The sequence below is a fragment of the Aristolochia californica genome, unplaced genomic scaffold, assembly GCF_029961685.1.
Source record: "Aristolochia californica isolate CCGP_79_NKW_82.1479 unplaced genomic scaffold, dmAriCali1.0.hap1 SCAF_13, whole genome shotgun sequence".
In the NCBI taxonomy this organism is placed as follows: Eukaryota; Viridiplantae; Streptophyta; class Magnoliopsida; order Piperales; family Aristolochiaceae; genus Aristolochia; species Aristolochia californica.
Window position 1 is genome coordinate 3,927,745 of NW_027181804.1, and position 18,725 is coordinate 3,946,469.

Sequence of the window (18,725 nt, forward strand, 5' to 3'; positions counted from 1 at the left end):
ATTATGAAAGGGGGAGTTATTGATGAGATATGGAAGCAGAGGGGAGGGGAGGGGAGCGAAGCCACGGCAAAGCACGCAGCCTTGCCAATCTCGTTTCTCGGGCCATTTTCCCCGTCGCCAAAATCGAGGCGTTTCTTTTTCTTTCTCTGAGATTGGTTTTATGTGTTTTTGGGTGATTTTATTAGTATTTTTTGGGGAGGGGTGGAGTTTCCTCCACCGGACAGAGTAGGCGAAAAACAAAGGAGGAGACGGGGTGAGGAACTCGTGCAATTTGGATAGATTTGCGGATCTGGAAATCCCTATGGATGAATGCGTCTGGGGGCTGACGGTGTTTTTCATGGAAACCCAGGTGAGCGGGCACTAAATATAGTGAAAATTGAAGAAAAGAATAACCCTAGTGTGGTAGGTTGCACGCTTTGTTTTTTGTTTATTTTGTTTTTGATGTGTGTGCTTGCTTGCCTTTTTGTGGTGGGCTTTTGGGTGTTGGATTTTGCGAGATCGATTTTGGGAGTTTGTTTGTTCCTTCTTTCTTCTTGGTTTCGGATTCGTGATTTGTTTTTGTGGGACTGAATGTTGGGGGTCGAGTGGATTTACTATAGAACGGGGCTTTTTCAGGAATTGCCTTACGAAATGTTTTAATTTGTTGATTGTGGGTTACTTCATCAGAGGTCAGGTTCAATGAGCTTTCAGTTGGGATCTGTGCTGATTGACTATTTTTGGATTAGGTTTGCTGATTATTTCCCATTTATACTGGAGGGAGTTTAGGGCATTGCTCACGCTTCAAAAGGGACTTCCTCTCTGACATTTTTTTCATGGGTTGAACCGAGTGAACGATGGGTTTCTGCTGTGACACCGAAGAAGAGGATCATTTCTTTGATACTCGAGAGGACATCTCCTCTGTCTCTGACTCGGCATCTGATTGCGGGGGTACGGGTGATTCTCATCTCAGATTTCTCGATTGGGTTTCTATTAATTCCCGTTACGAGGTTTGGATTCGGAACCCTGAAAGTGTTCATGAGCGCCGGGATAAGTTCTTGAATTTGATGGGCTTAGACTTGGATCACGCTCAAGAAAGAGACTCCTTTGATTTGTCTGGTGAGATCTCTGTTGATGTTGATAGAATCACTGAAAATAGCGGAGCTGTATTGAGGAACTCGTTTTGCAGTGATGAATTTTCCTCCAGCAGGTCATCCATGTCTACATGGTCTAATGAGGGTCATGCTCTTTCTGAGGACGGAGTTCCAGAGGATAAGATCCAATGCAGAATTAGAAATTTGGACGACGGTACCGAGTTTATTGTGGATGAACTATGCAAAGATGGTAATTTGAGTAGACTGCGTGAGGTGAGGTCTAATCGATTGTATACAGTTGATGAGTTTCAGAGAACCCTTGGATTATCCCCATTAGTTCAACAATGTATGCGGAGAGAAGAGGCAAAGAGTAATAATTTGGATGGGTCTGTAAAGAAAAGACAAAAGAAGAGCTGGTTGAAGAGGTTAGGTGCTGTGGCTTGTGTTGTGGATAGAGAAGGGGAAGAAGGGAATTTGGGGTCGAATGACCTGGAATTGAGCGAAAGGAGTAAATCTTGTAAAGTTCGAGTTCGTTCAAATAAGAAGCATTCCAAAGAATTCTCTGCCCTTTACAGGGGACAAGAGATTGAAGCCCATGAAGGTCCCATCTTGACTATGAAGTTTAGTCCTGATGGGAAGTACTTGGCAAGTGCAGGTGAAGATGGTGTTGTGCGGGTGTGGCAGGTGATGGAGTGTGAGAGAAATGCACAGGATCACATTCCTGTTTCAGACCCTTCATGTGTTTACTTTATGGTGAATCAATCATCGGAAGTAACTCCGCTAATCGTTGATAAAGAGAAAGTGGGAAAAATAAAGAGTATAAGGAAGAGTTCTGATTCAACCTGCGTCATATTGCCACCAACAGTGTTTCAGCTATCAGAAAAACCAGTACATGAGTTCCGTGGGCACAATGGTGATGTGTTGGACCTATCATGGTCCAAGAATGAGGTAGTTATATATTTTTTGACACATTTCATGGTTGTCTGTTTTCTACTTTTCTTGAGGAAAAGTTCAAGCAAGATAATGAAATACCTATGCTTGTGCAGTATCTTCTGTCATCATCTACAGACAATACTGTTCGCCTTTGGCAGATTGGCCATGATAGATGTCTGAAAGTTTTTTCTCATAATAACTATGGTTCGTTCTCAATTTTTTCTGCGACTTCCTCTCCTTTTACATAAGCTAACTGGTTGTCATTGTTTATGTGTCCTTCTCAATTGCTTTTTTTTTATATTGTTTTCCTGTGTGATGCAGTTACATGTGTTCAGTTTAATCCAGTTGACGAAAATCACTTTATCAGTGGCTCAATTGATGGGAAAGTCCGCATCTGGTCTATTTCTTGTTGTCAAGTTGTTGACTGGACAGATATTAGAGAGATTGTCACTGCCGTATGTTATCGCCCAGATGGACAGGTATGTTTTGTTTGCAAAAAAGTTGGAGTTTTTTTTTTTTTTTTGGACTACTTTATGCCACTTATAACTCTTGAATCACATTTTTTTGCAGGCAGGAATAGTGGGCTCCATTACAGGCAAATGTCGCTTCTATGGTGCATCAGGTATTTACTTGCTCTGCAGTTTCATCTTGTTGTTTTGGTATTCAGCATAATACTTAGAAATGCCTCAAATGGACAACTGTTGTATTATTGTTGTTTGCTGCATGAGTTGCTGGTTGGAAGCTCTTTGTTTCATTTGCTTCCATTTTACTCTTCATTGGTATCTTGTCTTGTGGTGTTCTATGTTGTACACAAGGGGTATGTGCAGTCTCTAAGGTTTTCTTTATTTCTTTGTATTTTAGGAAATTTTAAGTTTGTGCGTGGTCCAATCTACAGCTGCAGCCAGGTACTGGTGTCCCTGGTCTTTATAGCAGCCATATCGGCCCTTCTCTTCTTGCTAAGCAGTAATATGCATACTGATGGATGACTTGGTCTCATTTTGAAGTGTAGGGGTTTTGGTTGTTTAGAGTGGTCCAAACATCTTGAGCTAACACAGTATAAAAAATGAGTTCCAATTTTATTTTTTCCATTACAGTACGATAGTTTGTGTTGTAAAAGAACTGAAGTTGTTTTTAACTCTAAAAGATATTTCGGGCGGGTATGGCATGAATTTCCCTGTTATCATTGCCAAGTGTGCTTCAGGTGTTAAGATTATGGAGTCTCATGCATGTTGTTTATTTCTGCTTGCAAGATTGATACTGACTGAAGTGCACCCACACACCTGCTACGTGTCATGTTTAGAAGCAGAGATCAGGGTCAGATAGGAATTGTTATCTTCTTTAGTTTTTAGAAAACAAAAAACTTGTCATCTTCCTTACACTATTTTATAATTGGATTTTTTTTGAAGGATAATTGAACATTATAGTTAACATCCAATTCATGGAAGATATCCAAAATTCGTACATTTTGAGAAATTTGTTTGGTGTGGACAGTGGTGGTTGTTTTTCATGTATTTTTTCTCCCATGAACATCAGAATCCATCATATCCAATTTTTTCTTTTCCATGTGTATAAATGAATGCAACTATTGATTGAAAGTGTCTGTGACCAAAAACTTGCTTTCTCATAATAATCAAATGTTGCACTAGCAGCACATTTATCAGTTTGTGTGTGTGGAGTAGGGAATCATCTGCAATTGGATGCTGAAATATGCGTACAGGGTAAAAAGAAGTTCCCTTCTAAAAGGATAACTGGTTTTCAGGTACTGTGAACCTGTCTTGTTCATGTTTCCTTCATTCAGTTTTGTTGGTTGTACGATTTACTTCATCCTAAGAAATCTATGAGGATCTAACATATTTGTTCTCCAGTTTTGTCCTAGTGATCCCAGAAAGGTAATGGTCACATCGGCTGATTCCCATGTGCGGATCCTTGATGGATTTGAGGTCATCAGCAAATACAGAGGTAAATATTTGTTCTCAACTGACTGAAGTTGATTTGTCTACTTCTTCTGTGGGTTTAGCCTTGGGCTCTTTGTTTTCAGGTCTCCGCAATACGGGAAGTCAGATATCTGCATCTTTCACTTCAGATGGCAAGCACATCGTCTCTGCTAGTGAAGATTCTAATGTTTATGTCTGGAATTGCTGCTCTCCTGAGGGGCCTACTTCTGCTCAGGCAAAAAGCATTTGGTCTTGTGAACGCTTTTTTTCCAGCAATGCATCAGTTGCATTACCTTGGTTGGGCTTTAAATCTGAGAACTCAAACCCACTGAGATCAGAAACTCCTGAGATGCACAGCCAAGTTTTCAGGGACTTGGCTATGCATTCCGAAAATGATTGTAACCGTCACTCAGATACTTCACATAAGAGTCATACTGAGCGTTTCTCTATTAACCACGGATTGTTCTCAGAGGTTTTACCCAAAGGATCTGCAACTTGGCCTGAGGAGAAGCTTCCCTCTTCAAACTCTCTTACCGTCTCCTCAGCCACCTATAAATCCCATTTCAAGTTTCTCAAGACTTCTTGCCAGAACTCTGTCACTTCTCATGCATGGGGTCTGGTGATTGTGACTGCTGGATGGGATGGACGGATCAGATCGTTCCTCAATTATGGATTGCCTATTCGGTTTTGATTTTCGTCATTGTCCAAGATTGCTTGCAAGCATTTAAATTGCCATTTTGGCTAAATTTAGATGCCTGCTGATACAGTGGAGCCCATTTCAAATGGGAAGGCCCCCCATGAGTGTAAAGTGACTGCTGCATCAGCAGCTAGAGCAGGTGGATCTTGCAGTCCAACTGCCTTGTGCATATGTAGATGGAAAGTATGGATGGGTTCTTGTTTTGGGCCCGTTATAGGAAATCAGTGGTGTATAGTCCGGTGAAGCTTTGACAGGTGTCGACAATTGGTGGTTTACTGTTTCGTGATTGGACAGTAATAGACAGAAATCAGAGGTTTGGTGGATTGGATGGAGGTCCCGTCAAACTATATCATTCTTTCATTTGTTTACTTTAGATGGTCTTGAGGAGCCTGCTGATGCAAAAGAAAGACGGCGCTCATATGGGGAGACAATTTGGAGGTCGACTGTACAATTCAGATCTCTGCAGTGGGCCTTGAGGTTTTCTAGCAATCTTTGAAGTGCAGAAGCTTTGTGATGGAACTTTATTCCCACGGACGACAATTATGTTGGTGATGGCCTATTGCTTCTCCTGAAGATATGCTCGGCTACTTGAATTGTGGCTGGACTAATGGTGGCCTCTCCCTGAATCGTCTATTGGCTTCTAAAAGGCGCTTCCAAAACTACAGATGATCCACACCCACTTTCTGGCACTATAATTGCTGATTTGATTTCTTACGGAGGCTGTATTTATTGCAGGTTGCCCAGATGTCTCACTAATCTAATCTGTCCTTGTAATTTCTTCTTCTTTTCTTTTTTAAATATTTTCCCATTTTCCTGGTATCTTGAAGGAAGATGGAGAGTCTGAGACAGGAATTTTCAGATTCAAGTAAATTTACCTGTAACTAACCTGCGTCCCCTTGAAAAAAAAGTAGAGTAACTTGCTTGAGCGGAAGGGAAAGAAAGAGCAACAGAAAGGTTCCTATTTTTTTCTTTACAGCAAGTTTTGAAACCTGTTAATGTGGGTTTTGTTTGGAAAATGGATATGGGAGGAGTTTCCCATCGTTTGATTGGTTTAAAAAACACATGATGCAACATGTAAGTGTGCTTTGCAGGGAATCTATTGGATGACCAAAGCCCTCTCTGGTCAAGCTATTTTTCTTCTGGGACTGGATACAATAAAAAATGAAAGAACGAGGTTTGATGATAGGTCTAAACCCAGCTGCTGAATGGTTGGAAAGTCCCGACTGCATGGGCCACATGTCTCCCACTCATCCTAAAAGACTAACCTTTGTTCTATTTAAGTGTCTTGACACCCTTTTTAGTGACATGATTAGTGAAAGCATGGAAATGTCTAAGGGAATGTGGGAAGATTTGATGGAGATTGAATATTTTTCTTCAGTGACATCAGTTATGAAAATGATACTCTCTGTTAAACGTGTTGTAATGTAGTACTAATATGATTGAATATAGGTTTATGTGTAAATTCCCATGAATGGACAAGCCTGTTTATGCTACTTTAATCAACTCTGACACTGAGGCCGATATAGAATTTTAAACAAAATTATATTAAATTAATAGAGAACTTGGTAGATTATCTAACCAATGGGCTTGTTGAAATAACTAGTAAAAATGTTTTAAAGGTATGGAACACAATCCTAAGACAAAGTTTAATGAGAGATTTGCAAGTGAAGTACCAGATATATTTAAATTTATTCATGACACACCTCTATGAAGATGGTATAAATGAATTAAGAGCCTTATTATAATAGATTAAGTGTAACATCGGTGCAACATACCATTGGAGATTCATCCATCTAACTGTAACTATGGTTTGATTAAGAGAGAGAGAGAGAGAGAGAGAGAGAGACTTTATTTTTATGTTTTGTTTTTTGTGGAGAAAATGGAGCTTTGCAGTAAAGAGATAAGGAAAGGGGATTCACCTTCTCCCTTTTTAATTTTTCTCATCTGTAGTGAATGAGAGAAAAGCCCAGATAGAGAGAGGCATTAATCACCAGCTAGGGCTTTTGTTGCTCAATTTTTCAATCAACTCTGACAAGGCAAGCTAGTGTCTAGGAACTGCCTTTCTACACAGGTACTTTTGGTCTATAAAATTGTTCTGCCTATTTGTGGGCTTTCCTGTCCATCATTCCTAGTTGGTTCTTCACTGGGCATTTCTGTTGGCTTTTCCCTTATTGCTATAAAACATAACTAGTTCATTTTATTTCTTGATTATTGGTTTTTATTTCTTATCTGTTGTTTAATATAGAAAAACTTTTAGACTTGGAAGGTTGTTCAAGTCTCCTTCTAGTTTGAGAGATTTCATAATTTTTTTGTTGACTGAAACCCTAATTTAAGGTATGATAATTCTAACCATTGAATTGTGTTTCATGTGGCTTCAACCTTTTAATTACTTGGTCTCTTTCAATTATGTTTTAGGCCATTATATTCTGAGCTTAAGTTTGTCCTATTTATTGAGGAAAATGAATTATTTTTGTTGCTCATGAGCATAACCATATAAATTTTCTCTTTTAAGTTCCTAAATTGTTAAAGAAGGAACTTAGTTTCCCACTTGCAAATGTGCCTACACAAACTTGTTTATTTGTTTTCAATTGAGTTTCTTCTCTTTGAATTCCTCAAGTTTTGGGAATTATTCCCATGATTTTGGAAAACATGATTATTTAAAATTTACTAGTATTTATTTAAAAGGTGTATCAAATTATTTGCCTTTGTCTAATTCCATGCATGACTTGGATGATGACTTAACCGATGTCATCTTCTTCTATTAATGAATAAGATATTAGCTACAAAAAGTGGCTCAAAGAAGATACCTTGGTGATCAATAATATGAAAGAATTTGTGGCAAACAATGTGATTCATCTTAAAACATCTAAAATCATATGGGTACATGGTCCAAATTTTATTCAAGCACTAATAGTCTCTAAAGACTTTATAATGTATTTTAGGTCATGTACAACACCAAGCATCCAGACAAATTGAATGAGTGTTTTACCCGATTTAGAGGAGTTCTTGTAAGAGTGGAAGTTACCTCAACCATATTCCACAAGCATTGTTATTCAAGAAACGTAAAGGGAAGACCTAATTTGAGCTATTTGTCTTGCCAAAACTTCAGATTATGAGTTCTACTACAAAGCACACTTTTGATGTTATATGTGTTGACATGCTCCATATTCCAGCCAAGTCAAAGAACCAAAGACATATATTTTTGAGTCCTCTACTGTTATTTTTCAAGGTAGAGGACAATTCACTTGAGGTCGAGGCAAAGATAGAGACCGATGTTTTGGAGAGGCCTCTAGAGACTCATCTATTACTCGTATTTGTTTTTATTGTGGATCAAATAACCATCTTGTCAAGAAATGTTGGAAGCTGCATAAAAGACCGGATAAGATGAATCAAACATTTGATGTTACAAAAAAATAAAGAAGCTAGTTCCTCACCCCAACCAACCACTAAAAATCTCATAGAAGGGGACTATCATGTGCTTTAAAAGTTGAAATAGATGTTGGCCTCATCCTCAAATCTTCCTCCTGCCACTATTGCTACTATAGGTATGTCATTTCCTTTTCATGTTCCAACACTTCATCCAGGGTATTGATTCAGGTGCTGCTGATAATCTTACTAAAAAGCTAGGTAACTTTGTTCTCCTTATCTCCATGTCTTACTGATCAACTTGTTTTAATTACTGATGACACTCACACAAAGGTTCAAGGAATTGGATCTTCATAACCATCCTCATCCTTGTTTATGTCTAATATTTTGTTTGTTCCAAAATTCTCCTTGAGTTTAATGTCTGTTAATCAAATCTCAAAAAGACTTAATTATTTTATCTATTTTTTATTCTTTTGTGTTTTTAGGACAGCCAAACCAAACAGGTGAATGGTAGAGGCCACGAAAGAAGATGACTTCATGAATAATGATATCATTTCAGCCATAACCATTGCACCTCCACATATTATTCAACAAGTTGTTCAAGCAGTCAAATTTAAAAAAGAAGAGCAACAAATTTATTACAAAGATTCAAACACGAGAAACCATCCAATTTTATCGACGGGGCATTCGCAACCAGCGGAGTATAACATCGTCATCACCAATTGAAGCTGACAGCCTCGTAATGGAGATTGCCTGAAGTAGAAGACGAGCAAACACCTGCAACCTCATGACGCATCTCCGTCGGTCCACTGACCAGGACACCGGTGCTGGATCCTTCATACTCGAGCAGCATCTCTATTGGGACAGAAATTAGTATTTTGATTCATCGACAAGAAATAGTATAGTGTTGAAACCAGTTGCTCTAAAACCTCGAGCTTGTAGTGAGATGCAGCTCGAGCTTTTAGCGCAACTGGTTTCAACATATAGCAAAAACTTGTGGTGTTCGTTGCAAACTGTGATGGATAAATTTGAGGGAAATTTGCAACTTACTCTTGAGATCCGGCCTTGAACCAAAGTGAACTTTGGTGTTCTGGATTAGAGACTGCTGGGGTTGGCTCTCCAGCTCTCTATCAACGTTGTACGCCCAACAACCAGGTGAAGTTGTGGGAGTCGAAACATCTATGTTCTGTATCTGTTTATCTTCTCTTGCATTCCGCCTCTTATTCCAGAGAGTAGCAGTGCTAGCAGTTCCCATTATAACCGCACAAATGACTAGCATGTTGAGTACTGCTCTGGAAGAGTAAGAGTAAACCTCGTTTGTGTTCTTATCGATGGGATAAATGTAATAACCGCCAATTATCCCCATGATAATGAGAAATATGACAAACGACGTGGAGATTATAGCGCCTAGCCAGACCCAAGCATGAGTACCCAAGGCAGCCGAGACTGGCACATCTGTTGGATTGGGCTTGAACCAGATTGTCCGCACTAGACTTTTATCACCTGTGGAGGGCTCCTTGTCTCTTGTTACGAAAGCCTTGATCTCAATCTGAAGTTGGGTAATGTCGATGGGAACTCCGGTAATCGGCAGAAGGAGGTCAAGCATGGTTAGATCTGCTCCGTGTTTGAAGGCGCAGAGGAGAATGATACGAGGGGTCGGGCAGTTCATTGTTGCCTTTCTGAAGATGATGTCTCTGATTAGGGATATCATAGGCGTAATGCCGCTGCCTCCAGCAATCATCACCAAGGAATCATGCCTGGTTTGTAAAAACAACCAAATTGGTTTAGCTCATGGTTTGAGATAGAGGAACAGTCGACTAAAATTGAACAAATTAACCTTAGGAAGTCAACTGAAATGGGGCCATAGGGTCCCTCAAGGGAAACCTCCAGACGATCAACTGGGGAAGGGGAGGCAAGTGTGTCATAAAGCTTTGCTGTCCAGCTCCCTTCCTTCTTGATGACGACGCTGAGCTTATCAGGTTCCAGGTTGCTGTTGGAGCTGACGGTAAAAGGGTGCCATTGCAGGGAAGAAATGAAAGGCACATTGATGAAGACAATACTGGTAGGATTGTAGTGTAGCACTGAAAGTAAAACATTAAACGATTTCATTATCTTTTAACAGAGAATCTATTCGTTAGGAGATCCAGATACTCTGATTAATTACCTGGGCTTTTTGAGAAGTTAAGCTCGAGAGTCTCGCATGGCAGAAGACGAGCAGAAACTAATCGGACCTTTTGACGAGATTGTAAGAACCTTAAGTAGCGGTCGATCAAGAAGAGATAAAAGCCGGGGAGCATGATGCAGAAGAAGGTAAACCCAACGTGCAAGACGTAGAAGAATATGAAAAGAGTGTAGAGCTGATGGGTGTAGAAGAAGAGCTCAAACATATTGCGTCTCAATCGAGGGAAAACGGTGATCCAGATGGCGATTCCAAAGAGTAGAGAGATCTCGCCCGCCACATTTGACACTCCAGTTTTGTCCCATTTTATAATCTGTAACATTGCAGAAATAAGCACGATATGTTTTGTGAAAAAAACCCATTAGTGAGCATCAAATGAAGCAGAAAAAACGTATACATACTTCCACAAGATCATTAGTAATAGCCCAATAGAGAAGGAAAATTATGCCGTGAGCAGTGAAGAAGATCATCGTGATGTGCCCCAGCCATATATGATACTTGATGCTTCCCTCTGACGTGAGCCCTAAAAGCGGCAGAATCGACGATCCTCTGGTGACCGGGTAGAAGAGAAAAGCGCAGCAGATGTTGCCCAGAATCCCCAAGTAGAAACCAGAGCTCCGAAGCTTCTGCACCCATCTGCAAAGCGACACACAAATTAAGACTCGCGTAAGAGAGCTTGGTGGGTGGATGGAATTGGGGTTCTCAAAAGATAGTTTCAGCTGGAAATAACTACTTTGGAGCGTCGGTCATGTGGCCGTGGTGATGGTGGCTGACGACTCCATTGTTGATTTCACGGAAGCGGATGGAGAGGTAAGTGGAGAAAGACCAGATGAGGAGGGCGAGGAACAAGGAGAGAAAAACCAATTCCAAAGCTGAAACTACTCCGAGGGGTCCTTTCACCAGGATGGGTCTTCTCCATCTCGCTAGCTTTTTTTCCTCAGTTCTGCTGGAACATAAACAACTCAAAGTGATAACTTGAGCTTAAGATTTTCAGTATCAAGGAAGAACAGATTTTGTTTTACTGTTGAGATTCATTCATGTTGTAAGTAATGGTTATAATACATACTTGCTCTGCAAATCAAGATACAGGCAGCCCAAGACTGCAATGAGCAGAACAGAAAATGTATAAACCAACATGTTTGCTCCTGCAATGATAATCAAAAATCAAAATCAGTTGATCACAGAAATAGATCCTGAATGTTCTCAATTAAAATCTACTGAGTACAGGTCGACTTTAGAAAATCAATGAGGACCTTGCTGTCCAAAATATCTGGAATCAGTTTGAGCTCTCAAATCCAGAAGCCAGTTCATCCTCCAGAGATTCGTTGGTGTCAGAACCCAGATCATCAAATACCCCAGAAAGATTACACCAATCACCTTCTTAATGATCCCAGGAAGTACCATTTTTCCTTCTTGCAAACGATCCAAAATCCCACTATCCCCGTTGGTGAAGGAACGGAGCTTCTGACAGCTAATATTTATAGACGAAGTGCAAAGAAGTCTGAGATCTCTACAAGCTACATTATAAAAACAAAAAACGTCTGCAAATTGTGATGTTAAGATATCGGAGACTTTATTTCTTAATCTTCGTTTTGATAATGCAGCCAACATGAGTAAGAAGAGGAAAGGACGGCGGTAAGTCCTTACTTTCTTGTCTCTATTTCGAGGTCACCAGATCACTAGAGAGTGCTCTTCCTTCTTTGTAAATGTTTTTGTAATAATCCTTGGATATATTTTATGAACTCTTACAGGATGGCATGAAGCATGCACAATTCGTCTATTAAAAGATTAATTAGAGAAACCCTGGAGATTTCTCGGACGCCTGCGTCTTCATATGAAAAATAATTAAGGTCTTTTATTCATGAAAGATCTATATAAATGGACAGGTTACTTATCATCTTTGTTTTTCATTCACCTTTCTTCCGACTCCCGCACCTTCCAAGGTCCTTACAAGGAGGAAGCTCTGCTACTTCTTACAAGAAAACATTTCTTTTCTTTTCTGCAACTGCAGTTGCAGGTAGTGAACGGTCCATGGATTTCTTTTTCTCCGACTTCATTATTATATGCAGAGAAATGAGAGAAACACAAGCTGTAGAATGATTTTTAACTATTAATGCATTCCATTTGTACCAAAACATGCACGGATTCCCATTGTCTTTTGGGAAACCCAAAGATCTCTTTCCTTTGTTATCGTACTTATTATCCAAGTCCTAGTACACAACCTTCTGAGCAGTACTGAGCAGTACTACTGATAAGCAACTTCCACTCCCTTAAACCTTTACTACATCAAATGAGAAATTTGGAACATTTACATCTTCTCCTTCAATAGATCTCTCATGTAACATTTTTGTGACACTGCACAAACATGTTTGGAGTTAAAAATATAAATTTTTAAGATTTTTAGTGTGTTGTAAGATGAATGCAAGAGAAGTACAAAAACGACATATATAGATAGTACAACTGATTTGTACTATCATCAAGTATCTTAATTAACTAAACAATAATTACTTACATTTAATATTTCATTGATTGAAGCTAGGCTTATGGAATGTTCGAGTGCATTGACTTTCGAAGCAATCAGTACCAATTGAGCGATTTTATGAGTATCTTTTTCTAAGTTATCCATAATATATACGTCATCTAATTAACAAAGATTAGATATAAACGACAAATATAAAACAAAGTTAGAGAGAAGATTTAGTATTTGTTCATAGTATATTAGTCCATTATACTAGGTTGTGTTTTACACAAAAAATAAAGCAAAGATTATTACATAACCAAATGTGTTTACTTTGAGCATATTGATAATCGAAACTATGTTTGTTGAAAGTAGACATGCATTGAGTACTTTCGTATGTTAAAGTGTCAATTGAGTTGTCTTATAGACATTTTTTGTCCAAATTATTCCAAATAACCCATCTAGTTAAAGAGAAACTAAAGACAAAATTGATACATATGAAACAAAGTCATAGGGAGAATTTTATATATATTGTGTTTAAGTTGATATGATTCTAGTAGGTTGCATTTGAACGCAAAACATTGTACAATATTCGTCCTTTATTTGAATAAGTCCCCTAAACAACTAATTAAGTTTATAACTTTGGATCTTCTAACAATTAAAATTATTTAAGTTCAAGATTCTAGTGCTTTTACTTTCGTAACTATAAGTACCAATTACGTCATTTTACACGTATTTTTTTATAAATTATTCCAAATACACCAACTAAGCCTACAAGATCTAGAAATATAACATAAATATAAAATAAGTTAGGCTCATTGAAGGCTTAAGTGCATTGACTTTTGGAGCAATGAGTACCAATTGAGACATTTTATGAGTATTTTTTCTAAGTTATCCAAAATATATACGTCATCTAATTAACAAGGATTAGATATAAACTATAAATATAAAACAAAGTTAGAGAGAAGATTTAGTATTTGTTGATAGTATGTTAGTCCATTATACTAGGTTGTGTTTTACACAAAAAACAAAGCAAAGGCTATTACACAACCAAATGTGTTTACTTTGATCATACTCATAACATAATTCTGTTTGTTGAAGACACACATGCATTGAGTACTTTCCTTAATAAAAGTGTCAATTGAGTTATTTTACAAACAGTTTTGTCTAAATTATTTCAATTAACTCATCTAATTTAGAGAAATTAAAGACAAAATTGATACATATGAAACAAAGTCATAGGGAGAATTTTGTTTTTTTTTTATATAGTATGATTTCATATATTGTGCTAAAGTTGATATGATCCCAAAGTTGCATTTGAATACAAAACATTGTAAAAATATTCATCCTTTATTTCAATAAGTCTATCACACAACTAATTAAGTTTATAACTTTGGACCTTCTAACAACAAAAATTATTTATGTTCAAAATTCGAGTGTTTTAACTTTCGTAACTATAAGTGGTAGTTATGTCATTTTACAAGTATGTTTTATAAATTATTCCATATACGTAATCTAAGCCCAATGCATCTAGAAATATAAGATAAATATAAAATATGCAAGACCATAATAGGGTAGTTCAATGAACCCAACCTCTAGTAAGGATGGATTTTTCGGAAAAAAAACCCATGCAATATTAAGAGAAAAAAGGAGTTAGTCTTGATTTTTGTTTTACTTTAAATTATCTATCTATCTATCTATCTATCTATCTATCTATCTATCTATCTATATATATATATGTGTGTGTGTGTGTGTGTGTGTGTGTGTGTGTGTTTGTGTGTAAATTAGGAGGACAGTATGTTATGGACTCCATAGCATCGCGAGTTCTCAACAGACGTAGGAATTAAATTATGCTATTTCCCTTTTTCATGTATGTTGAATTTGGTTTGGTTTGGTTTGAATGTAATTTTGCGTGAACCATGTGACCCATGGGCCTGGGTTATAATTTTGTCCCCAAACCTATTTATTGGGACAAAGAGCTGAATGAAAGTAAGCATTGAATCATTTAGTTTTAGCCAGGTCGGATTCTCCCTTAGAGGTCCAAGTCGAGCCTCCTAAAGGTTCAATCCATTTCCACCATTACAAGTTCCAAGAACAGGAATTCTCTTCCAGTGTCAACAGCCAATCTGGAGGGAAGAGAAGGAAGAAGCGTGACGAGATCCATGGCCCGGGAAGATCCCAACATCTTGGTATCAGACAGGTCCACCCCTGGGGATTCCTCTTCCCCAGAGCATTTGCGTCAACTGATTGATGAAAATCGTCAACAGACAGAGGCCTCCTTTGATGAGGTTCATCAGTCCACAACTGACCTGCGTTCGACCATAGCAGCCATGGATGCGTCAATTCAGCTCCTCCTCTGGCGACAGGAGGACAATGGGCTTCGAGCGCCGCCGCTGGGAACCTATACACCATCGTTGCACCACCCACATCCCCCATTGGGACCTCACACTACTGCCCCTAATTCAGTTCCCAGGTATGTGAAATTGGACTTTCCTACATTTGATGGGTCTAAGGACCCCTTGATCTGGTTACACCGATGTGATCAGTTCTTTTACCATAAAAAAAATCGACGAATGACCGGATCCAGTTGGCCGCATTCCACATGCTCGATGAAGCACTTCTATGGTTCCACCAATTCACAAATGAAATTTTGGTTTCTGGATTGGGATGTATTTAAACAATCTTGCATGCTAAGGTTTGGTCCTCCAGCCAGTAGCAATCCGTTGGGCGAATTGGTGAATTTGAAACAGACGGGCACAATTGAAGTGTACCAAAAGACCTTCCAGGAATGCTTGGCCAGAGCCAGTACCAATGTCAAGCCTTCCCAGTATGTTAACCTTTTTACTGCTGGCTTGAAAGAGGCCCTGCGTCTGGAGGTTGAATTACACAGACCTAGAGATTTGGACCACACTATGAACTTGGCCAGGACCATTGATACTATACAGCGAGTTTTGAAGGAATCCCTAGTCCGAAGACCAGCTTGGCCAAGTAGGGCGACTACCACTGCTCCCTCCCCCTATTCAGGGCCTCCACGTAATGGACACAATGCAGCTCCACGTGCAGAGAGTTCTTCCCCCACGCCGCCACTACCATACATAAAATAGACAAGAGATGGAACAGAGGAGGGTGATTGATCTTTGTTTTAATTGTGATGAACAGTATGTCCAGGGTCACGTATGCAAGAGATTATTCAATGTGCTTCTCTGTGAGGATACTGAGGAAATACTCCCAGAAGAAGACAGTGTTGAAACAGAATATGATGCCCCAACTATTTTACTTCATGCCATGACTGGCATGCACAGTTCCAACACAATGTAAGTTCAGGCCAAGTTGCACCATCTACAGTTACTAGCCTTAGTTGACTCTAGCAGCACGCACAACTTCATACGTCAGCTAGCGACAGAACAACTTGGGTTGGTAATCACACAGAAAGCAGGCCTCTCAGTCGCAATGGCCAATGGGCCAAAATCGCCAGTGTAGGTATCTCTACAGCCACCCCCTTTTGTATTGAGGGTCACTCCTTTATTGTCGAATTCTTGGTGATTCCACCGGCAGGATTTGATTTGGTACTCGGAGTTAAATGACTCCAGATGTTGGGGCCTATCTTATGGGATTTTTAGGCCTTGACCATGACCTTCACAGAGGGCCAGCGTCAGATCACCTTACATGGCACACATGCTACTGTGCCTTGCACACTTTAGGCAGTTCAGGTCCAGAACGCTGAGCACTGTAAGTTATCTCAATTACTTACAGACTTTGAAGATTTATTTTAGGAACCTATTGCTCTTCCGCTTATTTGCCACTATGATCACCGCATCAGATTGAAACTGGGGACAAAACCTGTGGTGGTTAGACCTTATCGTTACCCCCACTTACAGAATGATGAAATTGAGAGACAGTGCCAAAATATGCTCGCCCAGGGAATTATTCAGCCCAACAGGTCTCCTTTCTCATCCTCGGTGGTATTGGTAAAAAAACATAACAAGTCCTGGAGATTTTGTGTGGACTACAGGCAGTTCAATGTTAACACAATTAAAGACAAATTTCCCATTCCTGTGGTCGATGAGCTATTAGATGAGTTACATGGCACCACTATATTTACAAAGCTGGACTTGAAGTCAGGTTATCATCAGATTAGAGTTCATCCTTCAGATGTGGAGAAGACCGCGTTCCGCACGCACCATAGGCATTTCGAGTTCCTAGTGATGCCCTTTGGTCTCTCCAATGCGCCATCCACTTTCCAGGCCCTCATGAATGAGGTATTTAGCCCTCTCTTACGGAAATATATTCTAGTTTTTTTTTATGATATATTGGTGTATAACAAACATTGGAACGAGCACCTTCAGCACCTTCACCAGGTACTTACTCTCCTCCGTTCAAATCATTTGGTTTTAAACAAGTCCAAATGTTCTATGGGCACAAACGAGGTGGCATACTTGGGCCACGTTATTTCTGTCGTTGGGGTAAAGGTTGACCAGAGCAAGATTCAGGCCGTCACAGACTGACCTCCTCCCATATCCATCACATTGTTAAGGGGATTTTTGGGCCTCACTTGTTATTACTGAAAATTTATCCACAGCTACGGACAGATTGCAGCGCCGCTCAACAATCTCCTTAGGAAAAATGCTTTTAGCTGGTTTGAGCCAGCGGATCATTCTTTTCAGTAGTTGAAGGTAGCCTTATCTTCAGCGCCAGTTTTGTAGCTACTGGACTTTGATGAGTTGTTTGTAGTGGAATGTGATGCTTCAGGTGGGGGTATAAGTGCAATGTTATAGCAACAAGGCCACCCGATTGCTTATTTCAGTCGACAACTTGGCCAACACCATCACAAACTTGCGGCTTATGAAAAGGAATTGATCGGTTTAGCTAAAGTCGTCCAGCATTGGAGGCCCTATCTCTGGGGGCGCCCATTTCTTATTCGGACCGATCATTCAAGCCTGAATTATCTTCTTGAGCAGCGTCTCACTACCTCTCCTCTATAGCACTGTTTGAGTTAACTGATGGGGTTTGACTTTACCGTTGAATATAAACCTGGCAGTCTAAATGTGGGGGTCGATGCCATGTCTTGCAGGGACGTTCCAGAGCCACAATTGCATGCTATCAGTCAGCCCGAAAGTCTTTTGTTAGACTCTATTAGGGAGGAGATACATCAACATCCCGAACTCATTGCCTTATATCATGATATTCAACAGGGGACCTCGGATAGCCATTGGACAATCCAGGATAGTCTTATCCTTTTCAAAGACAGGATTGTTCTGCACCCCACCTCGCCACTCATTACCAGCATCTTAACCTCTTTCCATGATAGTACACATGAGGGCAGACAGAAAACATATTTTCGCCTCAGTCTCGAATTTTTTTGGAAGGGTATGAAGAGAAGTGTAACTGAGTATGTGGCAGCTTGTCAGACTTGTCAATGGAATAAGGCCGAATCATTAAGTCTAGCAAGGTTGCTCCAACCTCTTCAGGCAAATCTGTTATATTTGTAGTGGTTGACCGCTTCTCCAAGTATGGCCATTTCCTCCCTTTGGCACATCCCTACACAGCAACTCATGTGGCTCAGCTCTTCATGGATAATATTATCCGGTTACATGGGGTGCCTGCGTCCATTACCAGTGACAGGGACGCCATCTTCACCAGTATGTTCTGGAAAGAACTCTTTAAGCTGCAAGGCACCAAATTGGCGTTCTCTTCCACTTACCACCTGCAGACTGATGGACAGACCGAGGTGGTCAACAGGACACTTGAGATGTATCTCCGTTGTTTTGTAGGGACTCACCTAAACAGTGGGTTCAGTGGCTGGCATGGGTCGAATTCTGTTATAACACATCATACCACAACGCACTTGGCACTACTCCGTTCAAGGTAGTGTATGGCAGAGATCCACCTCGGCTTTTATTGTACGAACCAGGTGCATCCAAGGTCACCACCTTGGATTGGGCTTTAGCCGAAAGGGACACCATGCTCCGTGAGGTACGCACTCATCTCCAGGAGGCCCAACAGGCCATGAAACTCTTTTATGATAAGAAGCACCGGGACGTCTTCTTCTCTCCAGGGGATTATGTGTGGCTACATCTCCAACATTACC

The 18,725-nt window shown here is 39.9% G+C and overlaps 2 protein-coding genes across 2 annotated transcripts; one reads left to right on the plus strand and one right to left on the minus strand.

Annotated features, from left to right (window-relative positions):
- Nucleotides 1-35: 35 nt before the first annotated feature.
- LOC137948655 (uncharacterized) lies at nucleotides 36-5,515 on the plus strand. The gene is made up of 8 exons (XM_068794769.1): nucleotides 36-349; nucleotides 726-2,018; nucleotides 2,117-2,207; nucleotides 2,325-2,482; nucleotides 2,574-2,625; nucleotides 3,683-3,762; nucleotides 3,869-3,962; nucleotides 4,042-5,515. The coding sequence occupies exons 2-8, from the start codon at nucleotides 834-836 to the stop codon at nucleotides 4,626-4,628; spliced, it is 2,247 nt and encodes a 748-aa protein (XP_068650870.1). The 5' UTR covers nucleotides 36-349; nucleotides 726-833; the 3' UTR covers nucleotides 4,629-5,515.
- A 3,200-nt stretch (nucleotides 5,516-8,715) lies between these two features.
- On the minus strand, nucleotides 8,716-11,583 carry LOC137948527 (ferric reduction oxidase 2-like). The gene is made up of 8 exons (XM_068794610.1): nucleotides 11,433-11,583; nucleotides 11,246-11,324; nucleotides 10,913-11,125; nucleotides 10,581-10,815; nucleotides 10,165-10,492; nucleotides 9,838-10,081; nucleotides 9,051-9,757; nucleotides 8,716-8,855 (listed from the first exon to the last, which is right to left on the minus strand). The coding sequence occupies exons 1-8, from the start codon at nucleotides 11,581-11,583 to the stop codon at nucleotides 8,716-8,718; spliced, it is 2,097 nt and encodes a 698-aa protein (XP_068650711.1).
- Nucleotides 11,584-18,725: the final 7,142 nt, after the last annotated feature.